Source organism: Myotis lucifugus, unplaced genomic scaffold (assembly GCF_000147115.1).
Source record: "Myotis lucifugus unplaced genomic scaffold, Myoluc2.0 scaffold_1, whole genome shotgun sequence".
Lineage (NCBI taxonomy): Eukaryota > Metazoa > Chordata > Mammalia > Chiroptera > Vespertilionidae > Myotis > Myotis lucifugus.
Window position 1 is genome coordinate 27,120,231 of NW_005871049.1, and position 22,504 is coordinate 27,142,734.

Consider the following 22,504-nt stretch of genomic DNA (forward strand, 5'->3'; position numbering starts at 1 on the left):
CTTTAGACAATAAATAAAAAAAATAAAATAAAAGCTTTAACTTCCTTGAAATCAGGATGTGTTGTATGATAGTTGTTTATAAGTGTAGTGTACAAACCTGGTCCCTCCTTATTTCCTCCCATGTAAACCTGTTATTAAATCAATGGTGTGCTATACAATGTATTGCATCCTAATAAAAGTATATGCCAACAAACATGAAACGAAGAGCTGCTACTAGCCAGGTGCTCAGAACATTAACAAATAATAAGCAGAGTCCAGCTGATGTGGCTCAGTGGTTGACCATTGACCTATGAACCAGGACGTTACGATTTGATTCCCTGTCAGGGTACATGCCATGGTTGCAGGCTTGATCCCCAGGGTGGGTTGTGCAGGAAGCAGCTTGATCAATGATTCTCTCTCATCATTGATGTTTCTATCTCTCTCTCACTCTCCCTTCCTCTATCGAATCAATAAAAATATTTTAAAAATTAAAAATAAGCAGAGTCCTCACTCTCAAGTAGCTCACAGACTTTCAGGACAGACAGACACAAACAGAACATTTTCATACAATGTACACTGATGGAGAATGATTGCAGTAACCGGGTGTGCGTTAACTCTTGTTATTTCCTTCTGAATTGAAACATCCTCTTGTGCTAAATAACTGAAATTTCTCTAGATATGTGATCTGATGACTAACTGGTTTTCATACAGTTGTTTGCGATTGGTCTTTTCCAATCTATACACACAGTATTTCTAATTTGAACAAGAAGAATAAAAAGCACAGAGAGGAAATGGACAACCAGTTTACCGTCCAATTAAAAGAGGCCACAAGAGAATGGACTGCAATGAATTGACAGGGCTTTTTGTTTGTTTGAAGACGTGAGGGAATGCTGCAGAAGTTACACACCATTACTGAAAATTGTGGGGCATGGAAGTATCTTGTTTTCTTTTTTTTTGGTTCCACTTATTTATGCATTCATCGGTTGCTTCCTGTATGTGCCCTGAACGGAGATCAAACCTGGCGTATTGGGACAGCGCGGCGCTCTAAGCAACTGAGCTATCTGGCCAGGACCCCCACCTCACCCTTTTTCACCCACCCTCCAAACTAGGTAGTGTCCAAGCAGAAGCAAGTCCAATGAAGTCCACCCTGTACCCAAAAGCAGGACAGGAGATCCCCAGAGGACAAGGTATGCTGGTGTCTTCACCCACACTGCAGAGCCCTCACGCAGGAGAGAAAGAAAAGGAACTGCTAACATAACAAACAAGAAGGCAACTGGAATGGGCAGCCTGAAAAAAAGACTTTTATAATTTATAGCAGTGTACAAATACTGTAGGTACACGCCAACTCGGAGAGACAGACCAAACTAATTTTAGTTCAATCTGTCTCCCTACGCCAGGTCCTCCTAATCAGGAATCATTGGGAAGCCCAAACAGCTTCACAGTTCCTGCTTCCCGACTACTGTCATATTTGCCATCTTTGTCATCACAGGCAAATGCCAGCAGAGGCCTTTTGGGATGCCAAGCCACAGTGAAGGTCAGGGACTCACACTGCACCTCCCATAGCTTGTCTCCTGTCTCTACTTCAGCAATGTCAATAAAATGATCTCCTGATGCTGAAGCCAGCATTTTCCCATCGTGGCTGAAACTGAGGGTCCTCACAGGCCAGCACAGCCTGGAAAAGCACCGAACATACACTAACTCATCCACATCCCAGAGGCTGACCAAAGCATCTGCACTTCCTGTGGCAAAGTACTTCCCCGTGGGGTCAAACTTGATGCAGATGCGGTTAGAAGGGTGCGCCTTGATGGACTGCACAGGCTTCAGCTCTGGGTAGCTGAGGATGTTGATGCAACCATTGCCATCTGTCAGGAAGAACGTGTTATTGTCATTGTTCCAGGAGATTTCATTGACCTCAAACTTGAACTGCTCCTCCGCTTTCGAACTGTGTGTCTTGGCATCAATAAAGGTCACCACATCATCCTTGTTGCCTACGGCTATGGTCTGCCCATCGGGACTCCAACAGATATTAATGTTCTCCCCTTTAGTGTTCACAGTAGCCAAGCACTTGGTAGTCCTCACATCCCAGATGCGAATGGTTTTGTCTCCAGACGCTGTGACGAAGAGGTCAGGGTGATGCCAACACAGCTGGTCCACGCTGTCGCCATGTCCGCGGTAATTGTTTTCTTTGACCAACCGGTCCTTCTCCAGCAGGAAGACGCTAGCCGTCTTGTCGAAGGACCCAGAGGCCAGACGCCGCCCGTCGCAGCTCCAGGCCACCGGGAACGCGCGCGTTTTGCTGTGGCCCCGGCACAGCTCCTGCATGCCCAGCACGGAGCGCGTCGGGCCGCTGCTCACGGAGCACCAGTGGGCCATGGAGCCGGGCCGCTCTGGCCCAGCGCCGAGGGCCCCATGGCCGCCGCGGGTACCGCCATGCCGAGCTCCCGCGGCCTCAGTCCAGTCCTATCTTGTTTTCTTTTTCTTTTTCCCTTGACACAGTGTTTGGCAAAATGGGGCATTCGATACATATTTGCAAACTACATTCCTTCTTGTCATCATAACAGCACAAATTGATATCTTTCTGGCTGGAGAAGCTGGAGGAGTTCAAGTCGTGATGACTTCCTGGGAGAGACCAAAGTGAAGCCGGTTTTGGAAAGAACGTTTTAGGAAAATCTCTGGCTGTCTACTTGAGTGAATTTTTTATCCATGCAAATGAAAGAGTTGCTGAGATTATGAAACCAACAGAATTATTCACGGGTAAACAGCATTCCATACAGGAGCTGCCCACAGGCCTCTGACCTGATGTCACGATAAAGTTGCCTCTTTGCCAACTGGGGGCTTGAGATATTTGCCACTTATTTGCTGGCTTATAGATTTGTCTTGAGAATAATGTCTTAGGGAACACTTCAAGTTCCCATAATCTGCCATTGTCATTAGATGGGGGTGTGAAGGAGACTGTCAATTCCCAGGTAAGGACGACCAAACTGGATGTCAGCCTTCGAGGGGAAGAGCCACGTGATCTTAAAGGATCAGAATTAACCACAGCCTTCCCCAACTTCTCATTTACTTGAGAGTCACAGAGACACAGCTCTTTTTAAATATGTTTTTATTGATTTTAGAGAGAGAGAGGAAGGGAAAGGGAGAGAAACCTCAATCGGCTGCCTCCTGCATGCCTCCTACTGGGGATGGAGCCTGCAACGTGGGCATGTGCCCTGACCAGGAATCGAACCGGTGACCTCTCGGTGCATGAGACAACTTTCATCCAATTGAGCCACACCAGCCAGGGCATGAGACACAGCTCATTTTAGAGTGTTGGCTCTCCCAGTCTGCCTTGACATAATCATCAGATTGTGTTAGGGAGCACCCACTGTCACGAGGTGCACAGCATGGCATAGTTGGAAGAGTGCTAACTCAAGAAAGCTGGTTTCACTAGGGTTTTATCTTTCCCAAAGAAATAATAGAGGAGATGCACAAAGGTTTAGCTCAAAGGAAGCCCAAAGTGTTTGCAGTAATACAAAGTCAGAAATAACCTACCCCCCCCGCCCCGCAATAGGGGATTGTAAGCAGTTATGAATCAGTATCTATACAGAGATTAAGAGCAAGGGTTTAAGTCCCAGCTTCACTATCTATTAGCTGTGGTATCTTGGAGTTATGTAAGCATTTTATGCCTCAGTTTCTCAACCTTTAAAATGATGGTAACAGGATCCACTCCACCGGGTTATTGTATAGGCGTGTTGTTATATATACAGCACTTAGAGCAGCACTTGGCGCGTACTAAGTACTCAGGAAGTAGTGTGACCATATCATTTACCACCCGAAACAGGACACTTTGGGGAGCGAAACAGGAAGATAATTGAAATGGTCACAAGGAAACTATCATGAGAAAATCAGGCCACTTTACTGATAAATGTTATCTATTAATTAAATAAGTGAAGTACATTAAAGTAATGTAGCAAAATGCATCTATTGAATTCATATTATATTAGCTAAAACCAATCAGTACAGAGATTCAAGATAGGTTAGACATTTCATACTGTATATCTGAGGTCATCTCCCCAAAGTAGAACAAAAAGTCCAAGTGATGGAAAAAGAAAAAGAAAAAAATATGAACATTAGAAAATCAATGATAATTAAATTAGTCTAATATCTAACTAGTAAGAGATGAGAGGAAACAGAAGGAAATCAATAATACAAGGAGATTTCTCAGAAGGGAGTAACATGAATTCCCAGATTGTAAGCCTCCCCCAAAGTAAATTTTAAAATCTTAAATTGTCAAGGTTATGTCACAATGAAACTTCATTATACTGGGATGAAGAGACAATTCTAAAGCCTTTCAAGGAAAAACTAGGATATATTTATAAAGGATCGGGAATCAAAGAGGCAGCATACTTCATTGTGTAAACAGCAACACCAGACTCTAGAGCAGGGGTGGGCAAACTTTTTGACTCGAGGGCCACAACGGGTTCTTAAACTGGACCGGAGGGCCGGAACAAAAGCATGGATGGAGTGTTTGTGTGAACTAATATAAACTCAAAGTAAACATCATTACATAAAAGGGTATGGTCTTTTTTTTTTTTAGTTTTATTCATTTCAAACGGGCCGGATCCGGTCCGCGGGTCGTAGTTTGCCCACGGCTGCTCTAGAGACTGTGAGGCAGTGACTCCCACATCGGACAGAAGGTGACTTTCAACCTTTAATTCTATAACCAGCCAAACAATCAAGCAGGAAGGTAGAAAAAAGGCATTTTCAGACTTGTACTTGCTAAGAAAAAAAAAAAAACACAAAAAAAACCACCTCAAAGCATTTTTTTCCTAGGAAGCAACTAGAGAATATTATCTAACAAGACAAGGGGGTATAAATCAAGGAAAGAGAAAGGAATATTGATCCAAGAAACAGGAGTCACAACAAAGGTGACAGGCAAAGGGAATCCCCAAGTTGGCCTTAAAGGAAAGTACCAGGCATGCGACCACGCAGAGAACTAGAGGACTACCGATTCCGACAGGAGCGGGACCAGTGAGGACTCCAGAGGGAACACGTGTTGTGTACCAATTTGGGTTAAGTTCCAGAAGAACCAAATAAGCTAAAAAGTGGCTGCATTTGGAGAGGAGAACATTGGCCAGGGAGCAGGAAGAAAGGGAATTTTTAAAAAGCATTTTATAAGCATTTTATTGCTGCTTACATGCATTATGTATATGGGCCTAAATGATTACATTAAACTTGAAAAAAAATTAGCACTACCTTAAGTACAATGTTCAAGCATTTTATTTTGATAAACATAATACTTATAAAATGGGAGAAATAGCAATAGTCAACTATAATTTTAGTAGCAAAGGGCTCCTAAGTTGAAAACATTTCTCTTTAAAACCAGGACCTTTTAGCATTAAAAAATTAGTCATTGCCCTGAATGAACAGGGCGTTCTGTTTCTGCAGAGGTGGAAGGTGTGCTTGTGTTTGGCCTGCATTAGGCGGTGCCCAGAGAATGGCCTGTTTTATTCCATAATGAAATACTGCTGCCAAACCTGGTTGTTAGACCAGCACAGACTTAATGACAGCCACGAGTTAAAATACATTGGTACAGAAATGCATGTTTTTCTTGGAGTTGTTTTCCTCAAAACAGCCATCAATCTTGACAGCTTTCTATTTTGAAGGCCGTAGCGCCTGGCACAGTGGAGGGATCTCCGTAAGCATTAAGTAGCAACGTTCTGGGAATGTTGGATCATCAGCACCCGTTCCTACTTTGGCCCTTCAGGTCTGTTACTTAACAGCGATCTTCACATTTCCTTCCCCCAGCCTCCTCCACCCTCGTCTTCTCCAGCTGGGCGGGGAGGGAGGAGGGCTCTCAGAAGCTGCCGGTGCCTAGGGTCAGGCAGAGCTCCCAAGTTGCTGCTGTGCCACGCAGTTTGTTGGTGCCCAGTTATCCATTTGATAAATACCCAACTTCCAACTATGTGCCAGGCACCATGCCAGGCCTGGGGTTTCAGGAGTGAACCACACAGACCCAGTTCCTGCTTCCTTATAGCCTATCAGAAGTAGCCTGGCATATGCTTGATAATTTACTTGTTGGAGGCACAGCAGTGTTTGTTGTTGAATGAATGAACATTGCTCATCTCAGGACGGAGCGCTTAGGGCAAAAGGATAAGATGCAACCGTTTGAGAAAAGCCACTGTTTTTGAGAGAAAAAGTAGCTGGAGACAGTATTCTTAAGAGGAAAACTTACCAGGCTGTCACTTGCCCAGATGGGGAAAAATTCAGTTCATTTCAGAATGTGGCCCTTCACGGCAAATTACTCTCGTGTAATTGATGAACTAAACGGACATCAAAGTGTGTTAGAAAGAAGCCTGTCACCCCACTGGCCTAGCATCTCAGCATTTCACACATCAGAACTGTGGCTCTCAGAGGTTGTTTCTGGAGACCAGGGCTACTGACAAAGCAGATGCTGGACCCAGCAAAATGGCGTATGGCAATGAAATCCAAGCAATGACCACAAGCTACAAATAAACAGAGGGGCTAAACTTTTAGGCTCAGGCAAATGGACTTCATGTACTGAAAAGAATGCAAAACAAACAAACAAAAAAAACAACAACAACCTGTTACAAATATTTGAATTGTTATTTCTCTATTATCTATTCAATTTTGTAAAGCCACGAACATGTCCTGATCATGATAATTTCAAACTTTCTTTTATTGCCAAACAAAAGGTCAATAATATCACCTAGCTTATATCTATATTACCAGATGAAACAACAGCATAGTAATCATCCATTCCATTTTTGCATGTTACTACCATTTCTGTTTCTGCTTTTCCTTTGTTGTTGTTTTTTAACGTTTCTTTTAAGACTGCTGATAATTTCAGATTTCCATAACTGGAAGGTCCTATAAGCAAGACTTTAGAGTTGGACCTAGTTGGGTTAATCCCCATATTTTATGAAATGTAGATGCTTTCTGCACTTCAGTTCCAAGGGGAAAAAGGAGAATGATAATAGCTACCACCTGGGGTTGTCTTGAGGATGAGGTCAACGTTCTGTAAAGTCCCCAGCACAGATCCGACACAGAGAGGGTCTGAGGGTACAGAGGTCAGGCTGTGGCATTCAGTCACAGTTGAGAGATTATAAGTATGTCATCACTTTATCTTTTAATGTTGCCTTATACTTATAATATGAGTCTCAAGAGCATCTTGTGCTTATCGTCCATAATTCTAATTCAGTTTTCAATGGTATCACTTGGAGAAGTGGAGTACCAAGGAAATAAGACACAGTTCCTGCCCTCAAAGGGCTTATCATATAGTGGGAGGAAGAGACAGATAAACAGATAATTATAGTAGGGTATGTCAGGACGCACTCAGTGATGGAAATATTTGGTCAACCAATAGGTGCTGATTACCTATTTGTGCCTAGCACTATGCTTGATGCTGGGTATAGATATTTAACAAAGTATAACCACTAAGTGCAATGCCTGTTACAACAGGGAGTATTTTAGTGGGCGAGATGGAAATATATATTTGGAAATCTAAACTTTGAGGAGGGGTCAGAAAAGCTCTCCAAGGTCCCCTGAGCTTGGAGGACAGGTAGGAGTTAGCTTCTAGAGTTGCTGTATTTCGGTTCCAAGAGGCTCTCATTTTAGAGATGGAACTTCACACGTTCAGATGAATTACCTTGAAGCACAATTACCACATATTTGACAAAAACATTTCATTTCTAGCCTCTATAGCTATGGATAAAGATGGCAGGGTTTCTACAGAGCCTTGCAGCTTCTTTTCTGGCTAGCAGCTTAAAGGCTAACTCATTAAAATTCAGAGCTGAGGTACATGGTGGGTGGCAGAACAAATGTTTTCTTCACTGAGCAGAGCTAAGGCCTTCAAGACAGTTTCTCCCAGAATCAGAGTCCCTCCTTGCAGCTATTCAGTAAGACACGATTCAGGCAGCACCTACTCCAAATCTGCCATGACACCACCCAACTCTTTCGCTGGGTTAGAAGCATATGATAATGACAACAAGAAAAAAAATAGCAAAGCATGACTGGTTCCACACTTGGCTTGACATATCTTACCTATGAGATGTACCTTATATCTGACTTCTCATTTATAAAATAGCTTCATGTAAATATAAAGTTTAAAAACAAACAGAATGAGTATTCAGTTGATGACTTTACCCACAGAAAGGAATTATTTGAAGAGATTTTTTAAGCACAGAAATTTGAGTATAAATATCTAGTGGGGTGTATTCTAAGATCAAGAACTGCTAAAAGCTTGGTGGAAGTGTTGGTAATGTTACTCTAGCTCTGCTTGGGTGTGATGTGAGCACTGGTGTGATTACTAGGACTAGTATTCAATCATTCCTGGTTTGGTTGAGTAACAGGATTCTTAGAGTGGGAGAAAGAAAATACAGATGTTAACATAACAGAGCTAAAAATCAAATCCTGTATTAGATTGGAAGATATATGTGTGTATATATGTATGATAGTGTGTGTTTATATATCTATTTTCATAGCTCTATTCAGTATAAAGGCCTAGACATGGGAACCAATTCAGCAGTCGTGAGTGCGCCCCCCACCCCCACCCCCCGCCCCATACTACTCAGTTCTACTCTTCAAATACCTTTTCCACTAAAGGAATCAGGCTTCTTGGAGAAATGGTTGATTCTGTATTTGGAGAAGGAAATGGGAAATATGATCTAGTACGCCCCGCCATACCAGGTGAGGAAGCTATCCAAGACCACTACAGTCCTGTCTAAGGGACTTAGAAGCCAAACTTGAAGAGATTCCCACCTGCCCAAAATAGGACACCTTGAAGAAAGGTGTGGTGACTGCAATGGACTCAGATACATCTACCTGCACATACATATACATGAACATTCATGAGTTCATAATGTCACCTGAAAATCCATAACAAACTGGTCACATTGGAGGATTCCCATGAATCAACTTATTTTGAAAATGAGTAAATAAAAGGAAAGAACTAAACATTAATTCTGCCTTTCCACTACAAATGGGACCACTGCAAACCAAATAGAAGATGAGGGGACTTAAAAAAAATCAAGTAATCCAGCTAACACATAAAGAAGGAATAAGGGAATTGGGACAGCATCATTTTGCAAATGCTAATAAATTAGTGAATCCAGGTGCTAATCATCAATGGCTGCCAAAACCAAAACAGGGTGGGGCAAAAGTAGGTTTACGGTTGTTCATTTAGAAAATTATACAATACTTAATAAACAATAAACAAGAATAAACTGTGTTTCACTTCTCACAACTGCAAACCTACTTTGCCCCACCCTGTATGCGCCTCTTGATGAAAGAGCACATCACCACCTGGAAAGTAGTTGTTATGGGCTGAGTTGTGTCCTCCCAAATTCATACGTTGAAGTCCTGACCCCCAGTACCTCAGAATGTGACTGTATTTGGAAACAGGTTCTTCAAAGAGGTCATTAAAATGAGGTCGTTAGGGTGGGCCCTAATCCAATATGACTGGTGTCCTATGGGGAGATCCGAACACAGACCAGCACAGAGGAATAACCAGGTGAAGACACATGGGGAAGATGGCCATCTACAAGGAGAGAGGCCTCAGAAGAAACCAACCCTGCCGACACCTTCATCTTGGACAGCTGGCCTCCAGAACTGAGAGAAAAGACCTTTCTGTTGTATAAGCCACCAGTCTGTGGTGCTGCATTATGGCAGCCCTAGACAACTATACAGTAGTCTTGCCCCCCAAATCTACTTAGATCAGGCCTCTAAATCCAACTCACTGTGTATATAGAGGAAGTCAGAAGACAGCAGAAAATGCTAAATGACAACATGGAGATGCTGTCAGAAAAATGTATTGTGGGAAATCTTATAGGACAAATGGAAGCAAAATTTTTATGAAACAAAATGTGTTGCTTTAACAAATAGTAGAAGAGCATGAGGAGGAAAAAGAGGAAGAGAAGGGAGGGGGAGGAGAAGGAGAAGAGAAACTTATTTGGATTCTGTTTCTAACAAACAAACTGCCAAAAGTCATAACATTTATGAGAAAATTAGAATTTTGAAGTCTGAATATTTGGTAAAATTATATTTTTAGGAGAAAAAAATGGCCTTGTGATTATGTTAAAAAGGAATTTTTATATTTTTTAGTTATACCAGAAAGATAGGAGGATTAGAAAGTAGGATAGAAATGAAATAAGACTGGCTATAAATTGATAATGTTTGAAGTTGGGTGATGAATACTTAGGCATCTTTAAACTATTTTGTGTATATTTACATTTCCAAAGTCACTAAAAATAAACTATCAGCTTTATCTTTAGTTCATGAAGGTCAAGGTGTTCCATTTGGATAGGTAAGCTGATCCCCAAACTAAATTGAAGCAATACTGTGATATCTCCCAACTCACTTCCACCTGCCTTGCTGCCAAGCCACATCAATCACCACAGCTCACCCTCCTTCCTTCTGTCGTTTTCTGATACACAAATAAGCGAGTGACGCCCAGGAAGCGGCCCTAAGCAGAGAGGCCCTGGACTTGTTATCTCAGGAGCCCTGAGCTGCGGAGATTGGCAGTCCTTCCTGCATATCTTATATAAACTCTCTCCTATCTCTGACAACATCAGGAATTATATAGTCAACATTCCTAATAGGTGGCCCTAGGCCATCTGGTACACTGCATTTCTGGCAAGATTTTGGACAGCTGTCCCGGAGCCTCTGTGCAAAGTGAGAGTCACTTCGTATCAGTCATTAAAAAATACTGAATGGAAGTCAGTAAACACCTCTGTGTATTTCTACTTCGTGGACAGACGCTTGGCAACAGGAACCTTTTGGAGTATGTTATTCCTTAGAGGAAGATGACATGCTTGATTCCGATTGCACAGCCCCTGTCACAGGAAGCCAGCTGGCGCCCATAAGGGCAACCGGCAAGTGCTGGTGACGTGGCTGTGGCAGGGACAGCACTTTCCCCAGCCTGGAGCTCGGGGGAGACAATCTGGCCAAGTAACAAAGACGTGTTCACTTCGGGTAACGTGAGATCTCGCTTGCTTCTATTAATTCTTTACGTAAATGCAGTGTTAGAATACACAAGCCTTTCAAATACAGTGGTTCAATTGCCAAGAAACAAAAGCAATAAGTCGAACCAAAAGTATCACAATCTGAGGTATGAAGCATATGGTGTGTGTCATTCTCCAGAACCGCACAAACCTTCGATGCTCTCCTAGAAGAAAGCCCAAGAGCAAGCTTTTCATTTCTTTCGTGTGTGTGTGTGTGTGTGTGTGTGTGTGTGTGTGTTAAATTTGTTTTTATGCAATAGTCACAGTGTACAGAGCAAAGGACTCCATACTTGGGGCATGTTCTAAAATAGGCACAATGGCTCAAAGAGAGTAGTGATGATGACACTTCATAGTTTGAATCTATAATAGAAGATAATTAACAATGTTACACCCTCATACAATATTATATAATTAATAGCATAGATGAAGCAAATAAGAAATATACTAATTACCTGCCCAGGTTTTTAAAAAAATAAAAATGGCCAAAAAAATAGGAAATGTTGGAAATAAACATTGTTTAATGAGTGTGCTCCAGGGACTAGGGTGAGTTGAATTTTCCAGCTAACTGGTGGACAAATAGTTAACACCTTCACTTCCCCTTCATAGTCAAGAACACTTTTCTATATTGGAAGACTACATTTTCTTACATTACAAAGAAATCAAGTTGAGTATCTATAAGAGACTCATTTCTTTATGATTAAGGACATTTGTGATTAAGGATATTGTAGAGATTCAAGATTATCATTCCAGCGTGAAATCTTACACAGGAGGGACAACATAAGCTATTAGATGAGTGTACACTGACCCCATATTATTCCCTAATTTTGTTATTTGTTTATTTATTACTGACTATTAGGAGGGAGGCTGGAAGTGAGAGAGGGGGGCGCGGAGAGGGAGAGATAGAGAGAGGAGAGAAATATTGACATGGATCAGTTGACTGACAATGGCTGTCGATCTTATGGGAGCCTCGAGGGCATTCAGCATCATTTTCAGGTGGAATGTACTGGTAGCGTGATGCGGCTTGAGTGGTGCAGAAGAAAGAAGGGATGCTGAGAGTCCGTGTTTATGAAAGCAGCCAAGCTCAGTGTATCCTGGGCCCCAGTGCCATCCATAGGTGACCCGAAAAGGAGAGATGGATATTGGTGGAAGGTCAGTCCTCACCTACCCCTCTGGCATCGTGCTGCCATGGCAGGAACTCGGCTACAGGGCCCACCAGACCAGGCAGAGTCTTTTCACCCCGCGCTTCCAGTTCTCAGTGTCTTGCCCAGCTCCATCCAGGGCCGGGCTTTTTCTATTTAAAAGGAAAATAGATAGTCTTGCTTTTCGTTATCTCTTTCTGTCTTCTAAAAATAGCATTCAAGCAATGTTCTTCTGTCTGCAGTAGCCACACTAGCAATTTGGGAATACTTCCCTTGTGTTTTCTCAAACACTCCTTTGGGAAGCGATGTCATCTTTTTTTCCTTGAGACAGTAATGTTTCATACTAATATGACTCACACAGTCGTGTTTATAAATTAAAATAACCCTATCTACTTCTGCAAAATAGTTTGTGCCTGTAGATAACACAGACCCACTTAAGACACTTTTGCTCCCTTGGAAAGGAGGGAACTAATAAACAAGAATAAAAAATTGAAGCAGGTATACATTTTGTCTTCTACATTTTATCACGAATGGTTAACCTTGGATGTTTATTGCAATCAAATAACCTCCTAGTAGCCACAGTCATTTCACTGATTCATAGGTACAGCAGTAAATGAGCAATTGTTTATTCATATACTAATATCTTGGTCCTTCTGCCATGGGTCTATCTTACATAGACTACTGGCTTCCTGTGTGGTCTCCCAGGGATACTGAGCCCATACAGACCAGGTGTCTGCTCAGTACACTTTGGCTATGACTCTTATCTAAAGACAGGATCAACAATATAGATAACTTCTGGATCTTTGAGGCTATAAATTTCCTCAAATATTGTCCTAATCACCCACTTGAATATTACTTTGGCCCTTTATCTTAAACAGCTTAAGTTATAACTCAGAGGTAATTGAAAATTAAACAAGAAAGCATGACACATGCCTTCTAGATAAACCTCGGTAAACTCCGTTGGATATGAATTACTAAAAATTAGCTTCTTCGATAAGCCTCTGTCTCTTTCTACTCATCAAGAGTCTCCTGAGCAACAACGAACCTAGGAGAGATTCCATTAGCATTATGATTTTCTCTCTACTGGTAACGGCTTAATTTTGTTGTGCACTCATTTTGTTTGTCCAAGTATGAAATATCAAGATAATTTCATTTTTTTTAGTCATCTCCATGACAGCGGTTGATTCAGAATCAAATAAGTGCTATCCCAGAGGATTAAGATGAAAATCTTTTGAAAATAAGACACAACTTCTTCACATATGATTTTATAATGACAGGGAGGGAAGGAAAATCAATGAATAAGAAATAAGGTTGTGTCTAACTAAATGATAAAGTGGCCTACAGTATCCCAGTTTCCTCAGGCCCTCCTTTGTGGTACCTTCAGGATATGTTCTCTAGAAAGGGCCAGGTAATGATGCTTTAGAGTCACACTCCCTGGCTGTGGGCACTGGAAGTCTGGTGTCTGGTTGTAGAATAAAAGGCAGCAGCAAAGGAGGGTAGAAGGAAGTATTTTCTCAGGCAGCCGGAGCCTCTGAAATTATACCACATATGCACCTGCCTGTGTCATAGAAACACCCACTCCATCTATGTAGAAGGCCAATTCCGAAAACAAAAATTCTATGAAAAACATCTTGAAAGCCCCAATTAGGGCTTTCATTCCTTGGCAATTCTGGCTTTAGGTGTAGACTAACTACACCACAAACGCAGAAAGATCTTTGAAAAACAGGAGCCTTGTTTTCCTGCAAATGTTCCAAAGAGAAAATAACAGGGAGAGAAGGGCTGTTCCCTCAGAAAGCACGGATCCTGCCAAATGGTTTCTAAATGTGTTTCTCCAAAATTTCCATGGGCCACCGGGGGCTTTTGAATACTTCCGGAAATGGAAGGAGCAGAAATCAATGACCCTGTGAGAAAGCAAACATTTAAGGGAACTAGCTGGCTGGGAAAACAGGTGGTCACGCTGTTAAGTCACAATATAGACACCGTAGCAGTCCTCTTCACAGGCTAGACATACACAGAATTACATCACTTTGTGTTGCTGCAAGGAAAAAGCTGAAGCCCTAAGGCAGCGGTTCTCAACCTGTGGGTGGCGACCCCTTTGGCGGTCGAACGACCCTTTCACAGGGGTCGCCTAAGACCATCCTGCATATCAGATATTTACATTATGATTCATAACAGTAGCAACATTACAGTTATGAAGTAGCAACGAAAATAATTTTATGGTTGGGTCACAACATGAGGAACTATTTAAAGGGCCAGAAGGTTGAGAACCACTGCTAAGGGGAAGTTTCCTCATATTTCTCCATTTGAGACTCAAGTGAAGAACAGTTTTGGTATATATATATTCAACCAGACTGACTCACTGGAACTCACACAGTTAGCAACTTGTTTCTTTAACTTTGGAATCCCAAAGACATTAATTTTACCACTTAATAGAACTATTTTTAGTCAACCAGAGAGAACCCAGGAGACCTCAAAACAGGAGAAAAAGGTTTGCTCTTGGGCAAGACTGACGCTGGGTGGTCAATCTCCAGAATAAGCAGCTACTTTGATCGATTTAGGTAAACATTCATTCACGCCGGTTCTTTGGCCAACAGAGAGTTCATTGAATTGTTTGGTCATAAATCAAAGTGCCTGCCCCGGGGTCTCCTGCAGGCCCAGACTGAGTCACAAAAAGGCAGGAACCCGAGGACCAAGCAGAGCAACCCCCCTAACAAGTCCCCTCGTCGGGCTGTCCATGGTATTTTTCCTGGCAGAAGTGTCCACATGCAAGTCCAGTTTGTCCTATTGCTTTTAGACAGTTACATAAGCAAGGGCCAGCCAGTCATTTCCTAACTTCGTGCCGAAGTCTGTTTTATCTTCTAACTCCATTTCTCGGCTGTCCAGGCTGCTAGGAAAATTCCAGCCACTGCCCAAATAACCGACAGGTTTTTTTAAGGAAAATAGGGACATGTTTTGTGGTAAAAATAATTCATGCTCACAATCTTAAAAATTCAAACAACAAAAGAGTGTATGAATGTAAAGTCAGTTCCATGTCACTCCAAACCCACTATCAGGTGTACTCACAGTCTCCTTCGCTGGGGATAAATATAGAACATATTTTTGTATCTTCATAGAAGCAAACAAAATCGACTGAGAACATGTTCTATGTTCAGGATCTCTGCTAGACACTGAAAAAAGTGAAACATGGGTCCTTGCCTTTACTCACAGATTTACTGAGGGCAAGAGTCAACATAACATCATGTGTAACAGGTGGGAACAATGTACTGTGGGAACGCCGGCAGCCATGGTTGTGGCTCCGTGTTGAAGCTCGGGTAACCACTCAGGAATGCTCTGTGGTAACATGAGTTCCATTTTTAAGGCTGAGTGGGAAATCAGAAGGAGGTGGGGCCAGGAAAGGAATTCCAGCCATAAGAGTCACATCACATAAGCACAAAGAAATCACGTGGAGAAGTGACCCTTCATGATGTGTTGAGGAAATGGCTCATTGTTTGATGGGTAGCACATAGGATATTGGTTTGGGGGGTATGGTGGAAATTGCAGTCCAGGGGCCAGACTGTGTAGTGTTTTAAATTTCATACTAAAGATCTTGTGCTGATGTCTATAGGCAATGGACTGCTGTTTTACAAAATTTAAGTAAGGAAGTAATATACTCAAACCTGTGTGTTAGAAAGAATACCTGGCATGGAATAGTCTTAGAAGACTGTTTGCTGAATGGATGGAGCAGAGAAAGGAGAGACTGAAGGAAGGAAGACACATTAAGTGGTACTGGGATAATTGCAATGCTGGGAGCCTAAATTCTCGATGGTGAGACAGTTTGGAAAAAGACTCAGTGAGATTTGGCAAGCAACTCTATGTGGGGAATGGAGCAGATGTAAAAGTCAAAAGCAATTCTGATATGTCTCTTGAGTGGCTGGGTGTATGGTTATGTCATTGTCCAAAAATAGGGACTGGAGGAAGGAGAGGGCATTTGGGGCCAGATGGAGAGGAAGCAGGGCATGTGTGTGGAGATGAATTGAGAGGCAGCATCCTATGAAGACAACATAGTCAACATCTATTACATTTGTAATATGTTCCCAATACTGTTTTAAGTGCCTTGTAAGTATTAACTCATTTAGTCCTCCTAAAGAGTAGGTGTTATCATATTATGGTTTCCATTTACAGATGAAGTAATTGCATAAGTTTAGAATCAGATGACTCTGAGTTCAAATCCCATATCTACTGCTTTTTAACTGTTTGATCTTGGATAAATGACTTACTCAATTTAATCTCAGATGTAAAAACTAGGAAATGATACCTATCATCTGGGATTATTATGAAGACTAGTGGCCGGTGCATGGATTCGTGCACTTTGAAAGGAACTTAATGAGAAGAAAGATTTGTGCGGTAATTACATTACTGCAAAAAATTACATGTCAAAATAGTATATCAACGACGACGCTTTCTTTCAGCTTCAGAGGTACGTTGTGCCAATAGTTGGTCTTCAGATACATTCTGCCATTGTGTGTGATTGGCGCCAGCAAGAGCCTTATATGTATTGCGCATGTGTGAGTCAACGTTTTTAAATTGCCAGTGCGTGTCATATGTATTGGCCGTTTGATTGGTCGGTCGGTCAGTCACTTAGCTTTCAGTCACTTAGCTTTTTATATATATATAGAAGATTAGAGGTAATGCATATTAATCAACTAGCATAGTGTCTGGAAGCTCATGTATCTGAATAAATGTTAGATGTTATTATGAGCTATGAGATATCCTGGTACTAGGTTCAGTAAAAAGCTGGGAATTTATGTGTAGGTTGTGGAGCTAAAAGTAAAGATTTTAAACATCAGTATGTTGGTGTTGGTTAGATCCTGGGGTATAAATGCTATCTCCTGCCTGGTTTGGAGATGGGTGAATCAAGAGATGAGAATCATTGGGATTTCTGGGGAATACCAATGGTAAAGAAACAAAAAGAATAGAAGATTCTTCCCCAAAGAAATATAAATGAAGCAATATGAGAGGTAATGGGGGTGGGAAGTGGAAATAGGAGTTTGATTATAGACAAAAAGACTGATTAAATAAGTAAATGCAGAGAAGGAGAGCCAAGTTTCCTACTGTAGAAAAGAGTTACAAATATGACAAGGGGGAGAAGGAGAATGAACCCTCTGATGAACCCTGTGCAATGCTGTCTGAGATGGCTGCATGACAATGACAACCCTCGTACTTAGATCTTGAATTCTAAATACCATTTTCCACTAAAAGGAACTAGGGTTCCTTTGAGAAATGGATGATTCCAGGGCTAGGGCAGAGAAAGATGAACCCAGAACCTTTTTTCTTTGTGCTAAAAATTTAAAGAAATGCTCAAAGAATGACAGGGACATGTTGAAAGGACATAGAAGCCAGATTGAAAGATCTCCCATCAGCCAAATCTAGGACAATTTAAACATGAAAATGAACATTATAAATGGATTATAATCCATTGCATAAAATAGGAAACTATGAGATCCTATTGATGTAGAGAAATAAATGGCCCAGCCAACATGGCTCAGTGGTTGAGCATTGATCTATGAACCAAGAAGTCATGGTTTGACTTCCAGTCAAGGGTACATGCCTGGGTTTCGGACTCAATCCCCAGTAGGGGGCATGCAAGAGGCAGCCAATTAATGATTCTCTCTCATCATTGATGTTTCTATCTCTCTCTTCCTTACTCTCTGAAATCAATAAAATGTGTTTTTTAAAGTTTTAAAAGAATAAATGAATGAATAAGTTGAAAGTTTGACATGGGATGAGAGTTTACATAATGCCAAAGTATTTTCTGAAGAAATACTAATAACAAAAGGGAAAAGTGATTTCACACGGGAGGGGCCTGGCAGATACTACTTTAATCAAGTGACCCACGGGAAGGAACCTCACCAGACCTGGGACAGTCACGCCATGGCCATTCTGTGTTCTTCTTGCTCGGAGATGTCTAACCTGAAGCTAATCAAGGAGAAACAAAATCAATCCACATTGCAGGACATCTACAAAATAACTGGTCTGTGCTCTTCAGAAGCTTCACGGCTGTATGACAGTTGCAGGAGGATGGGAACTTGGTTCCAGGTTGAAGGAGACTGAAGAGAGAAAAAAACTGAAGGCAATGGGTGCTTCCAACTGGATCCTTTTGCAGAACAGACATTGTTGGGACAATTGGCAAAATGTGACACGTGTCTGAGGCTTAGAAGATAGTCATTCAAACAAGTGAACGTTCTGAGTTCCTCTGATTTTGATGGTTATACTGAGGTTGTGAAGAATGTCCTGGTTTGTAGGAATGACATACTCAAGTACTTGGGGATGATGGGTATCATGTCAATGACATACCTTCAAGTGGTTCAGGGAAAAAAAGCTATTGTATTGTGCTTGCACGTTGTATAAGTTGAAATTATGTCAAAAAGGAAAAGATCTGACCCTTCAAAGTTAATAGTAAGAATGTTACACTAAGAATGTTTGGTTGCTTTGTTTTTTGGGGGGTGCGCACGAGCGTGTGCTGGCTGGTGTGCCTTTGTTACTAAGAACGAACCATTACTCATGGCGAGGCATTCATGCTCCAGCTGGACCCCAACCTGCTGCTTCTTGGTTTCCTTCTTTTGACTTTTGTGGCTCCTTTGTAAATCAGAACTAGTGTGTGTAATTCTCCATAGTGAACATGGCTACTATTTCTTTAAGACCCTTAAAATCTTTGAATTACAACTAACTTTTAACTTTCATGGCTCCTGGTGATTCAAGATTCAGGGACACAGGGTAGTTTGAATTTTTAAAAAAAGATTATAATTGCTTCTATAACACATAACTTTTAAGAAAATGTAGCACATTTGCATGAAATGGTTTTCCTCTGAACCATTTATCAAGCTAATATGAATTATAAATAATGCCCATCCCTACATTCTAACCATTAGCTATCTTGCCCTTTCAACTTTCTTGAAATTATCCCCAGCTATTAATCTGTACTTGCAAATAATAAGCCAGACTGTAGGGATCCATTCCTGCACACCTGCCATTGGTGGGAGGGGAGGAGGCGGCTGGGGTGAGTGGAGAGGGGTGGGAGGAAAAGTAGATCACCTTGAAAGTAATGTCAGGTGGTACTGGACATATTGGGGAGAATACCTAGTCAAATATATGATGTCTAACCACTGTGCTATACACCCCAAACTAATACAAAATAATATTGAATGTAAACTGCAATTGAAAAATAATTATTTTTGAATAAAAAAAGAAATTTCATTCTGATCTCCCTCCCTTCCTCATTACTCTTTCCATCACTGATTAGTTGAGTGTCAACTATGTGTCAGGCAGGGCACTGGAGCTGATGATGAAGGAGACATGTTCTGGGCCCTTTAAGGAGCGCTGGGTTTGGAGGCAAGAGCCTGCTGCCCTGGGAATTTAAGTCTATTCCAAGAGTTTCTACAAAAGGATTCAAATGTCATGTGCTGTGGAAGGAGAGGAATTGCTGCCTGACAGGGATAGGGAAAGTCTTCACAGAAAAGGTGACTTACAGTCCAGGAAAGGAGGAGGGAGGGGTTACAAGCAGAAAGAAAGGTTGAAGCAGAGTCTGAAGGTCTGAAAGTGTGGCTCCGTCAGCTCACAGCGGAGCTAAGTGCACAATGAAGCTCTGTGTGTGTCTGAGAGGAGGGCGGGCGGGAGGGCGGACCAGAAAGGCCCCCGTGGGTACACCATTTTTAAAAAAGAGAGAAAATAGTCAAAAAGCAAATAGCAACAACAAACACCCCTGTGCGCTCAGCTGAAGAGTTTGAACTCCATTCTGTGGGGGGTCAGGGAGAGTGATGGTCAGCTCTCTCCCCGCAGGGACTCTGTGATTCCAGCCAGCGGGGAGGGAGTGTCTGCCCTGTGCGCCTTGAGGAGGGATGGCCTCGCTCTGCACTGAGCCCTCTGCTTAGTGTTACCTCCCCCTCTCCTGCCTCCCCTCACAAAAATAGCAGGGCCCGCATTTTCTGTTCCTTACCAGGATTTATTTTTCTTCATGGCACTACCCAAACATTTGACTTACTGATGTCTATTTCTGTCTCCCACTGGTACATATACTCTAAGACAAGCATGTCAAACTCACGGCCCGCAGGCCACATGTGGCCCACAGCGAATATTTTCGTGGCCCAACCAATATAACGGTATGTAAGAAACGTTTTAATAAAAATTTCGTAACTTAATTTTTACAATATCCTGTTATACAGAATTATTAATAATGAATGACAATGTTCACTAATGACTGGTTACTATAATTGTGTTGCATTCATTTCCCTTATGTGCCTTACGCGCAGGCGCACCATTTCTCTCCACTAATACTAGCAGAGAATATTTTAGCAGACGATGGCCACGTCATTAGTCTTGCACTGACTTGTTTGGTGTACGCAACAGGAAATATTTTGCTTTCAGAGAACAAGAAAAATAGGTTTATTTGCATTACACTTACTAATTTGTGCAGTTATTCAGTGTCTGGTAAGTTAATGTTTAAGAAAAAATATTAATTTTTATTAAAATGTTCTATTATTTTATGTTAATGATTACTCATTTATTTCAGCCCTTTGTATTCAGCATGTCTCTATTGAAATTAACCTACGTTTCTATGAAAATGGAAGTTTTTGTTTTTTTGCGGCCCACATAAACTTAAACCTTATTTATTTGGCCCATGTTAGCCTTTGAGTTTGGCATGCTTGTTCTAAGATAAGTGGTACTTGGTCCCACATTGCTGCCTCCTCGGCCATGTACTATGCCGGCTATGGTTGTGTGCATGTTCTTGAATGGGTGAGAGTGATGCAGACCTGCCACAAATCTTGATCCGAAGGACTTGGGCACCCATGAAACTCAGATTCCGGGAAGGGAAGTGGCCACGGGGCTCTGAGTACCCAGGTTGGAGGGATGGGGTTCTCTAGAGTGACAACAGCCTTCCAAGTGAGATGGCAAATCCTATCCTGCAATCCTTTTTGTCGTCCACCCCCCACCCCCCAGCTGGCCCTTCATAACAGAAGGCAGTCCTTGGATAATACTCTAATATAGGGTTGTTGGGAGCTAGACAAGGATTTCACTGGGGAAGGAGAATAAAGCATAGGTCATTCTTCCAATACACTGTCCAAGGGCAGACTCTGGAATCATGAAACTGGTGTTTCCCTGAATTCCCCTGAGCTCTCAGCATGGACAGACCATGCCCTGCAGAACTTGTGGGTCTCATGAAGTCTCGGCCTGAGCATCTCATCTTCCACTTCTCAGCATCTTGCATGCCTGGCCTGCAGGACATGAGGGCAGTCATGACACAGGGCAAATGCACCCACAGGTTCCTAGATACATGTCCATCTGTGGAGGTGGCTCCCATCTCCAGCCCCTGGATGGCCAGTGGAGTGGAGTGGGCGGAGTCCCAAAACTTCTCAGGACACTGGCTGATGGCTCAGGTCATTTGCTTTCCCAAGCCTGTAGCTAGAAATCTCCTCGAATCACAAGAAAAACAGACAAATCTCAACTACCTGAAAACTGGTGGCCTTGTTTCTAGGTCCTTCCAACTTGATAACCAACCAATTCATTCCTATTTCAGGCAACCCAAACCTTCTACTATGGACGTGCTAGGAAAATTCAGCCGTGGTCAGATCGCCTGGAATATGGGTGATTATGAGAACACCGACCAGAGGAATTCCAGGGGGGCCACCCTCGTTAGACAGGCCAAGGAAACACTGCCTGCAGCCTCCAGACCGCCAAAGCTGCCAATGCCACCGAAAAAGGAGGAGGTATGAGCATTTGCTTTTATGACTCATCATAGAAGACAGCAGGCTCTTTCAATCTATGAGTTAGAGAATGCTTTTCAACAGTAATACAGCAACTAAGGTTTTCCAGCTGCTTTTAACCTATCAGAACATTTTGTGACTGATATTGGATTTCCACAGTAACGTCTGCACTGTGGGTAGGTAGATATTCTTCCCACTTCGTAGCTGAAGAATACAAGAGGTTGTGGGGTTCAGTCCTTACGACTGCTTATGGATCATATAGTTTAATCTGGAGACAGGCCATCCCCTTGATTTCCAAAACCAGAGAAAGCACTCTGTGTAACAGAGGTAAATCTTTAAACCTTCTTAAAAGCCTTACAGACTGGCCAGTAGAGTGAGAATATACCGGGTTGAAATCTACTAGTTTCCTCCCATTACTATGTACGGAATCTTGAACAAGTTGCATCATTTCCCTATACAGGTTTTTAAAATGAGTAAAATGGGGATATTAGTATCTGTCCCGAATATTTTGTAGTTATTATGAGAATCATGGGAAGAAGGTGTAAGAGAATATGTCCAAATCAACAACTATTTCCACAGCAAAATGCACATTGTAGTCACCCAGGGTTTTGAGTCCGATAACAAATTTCCATGATAGAAAGGGTAAGAG

At 42.1% G+C, this 22,504-nt stretch overlaps 1 protein-coding gene and 1 pseudogene across 1 annotated transcript in view; one reads left to right on the forward strand and one right to left on the reverse strand.

Moving 5' to 3' along the window:
* Nucleotides 1-21,864, forward strand: part of CUNH4orf45 (chromosome unknown C4orf45 homolog) — a 40,390-nt gene extending 18,526 nt beyond the window's left edge. Inside the window, exon 4 of the mRNA XM_023752969.1 lies at nt 21,669-21,864. Within this exon, the coding sequence (XP_023608737.1) occupies nt 21,669-21,864 (196 nt within the window). The remainder of the gene's footprint in view (nt 1-21,668) is intronic.
* Nucleotides 1,323-2,416, reverse strand: LOC102437836 (annotated as a pseudogene).
* Nucleotides 21,865-22,504: the final 640 nt, after the last annotated feature.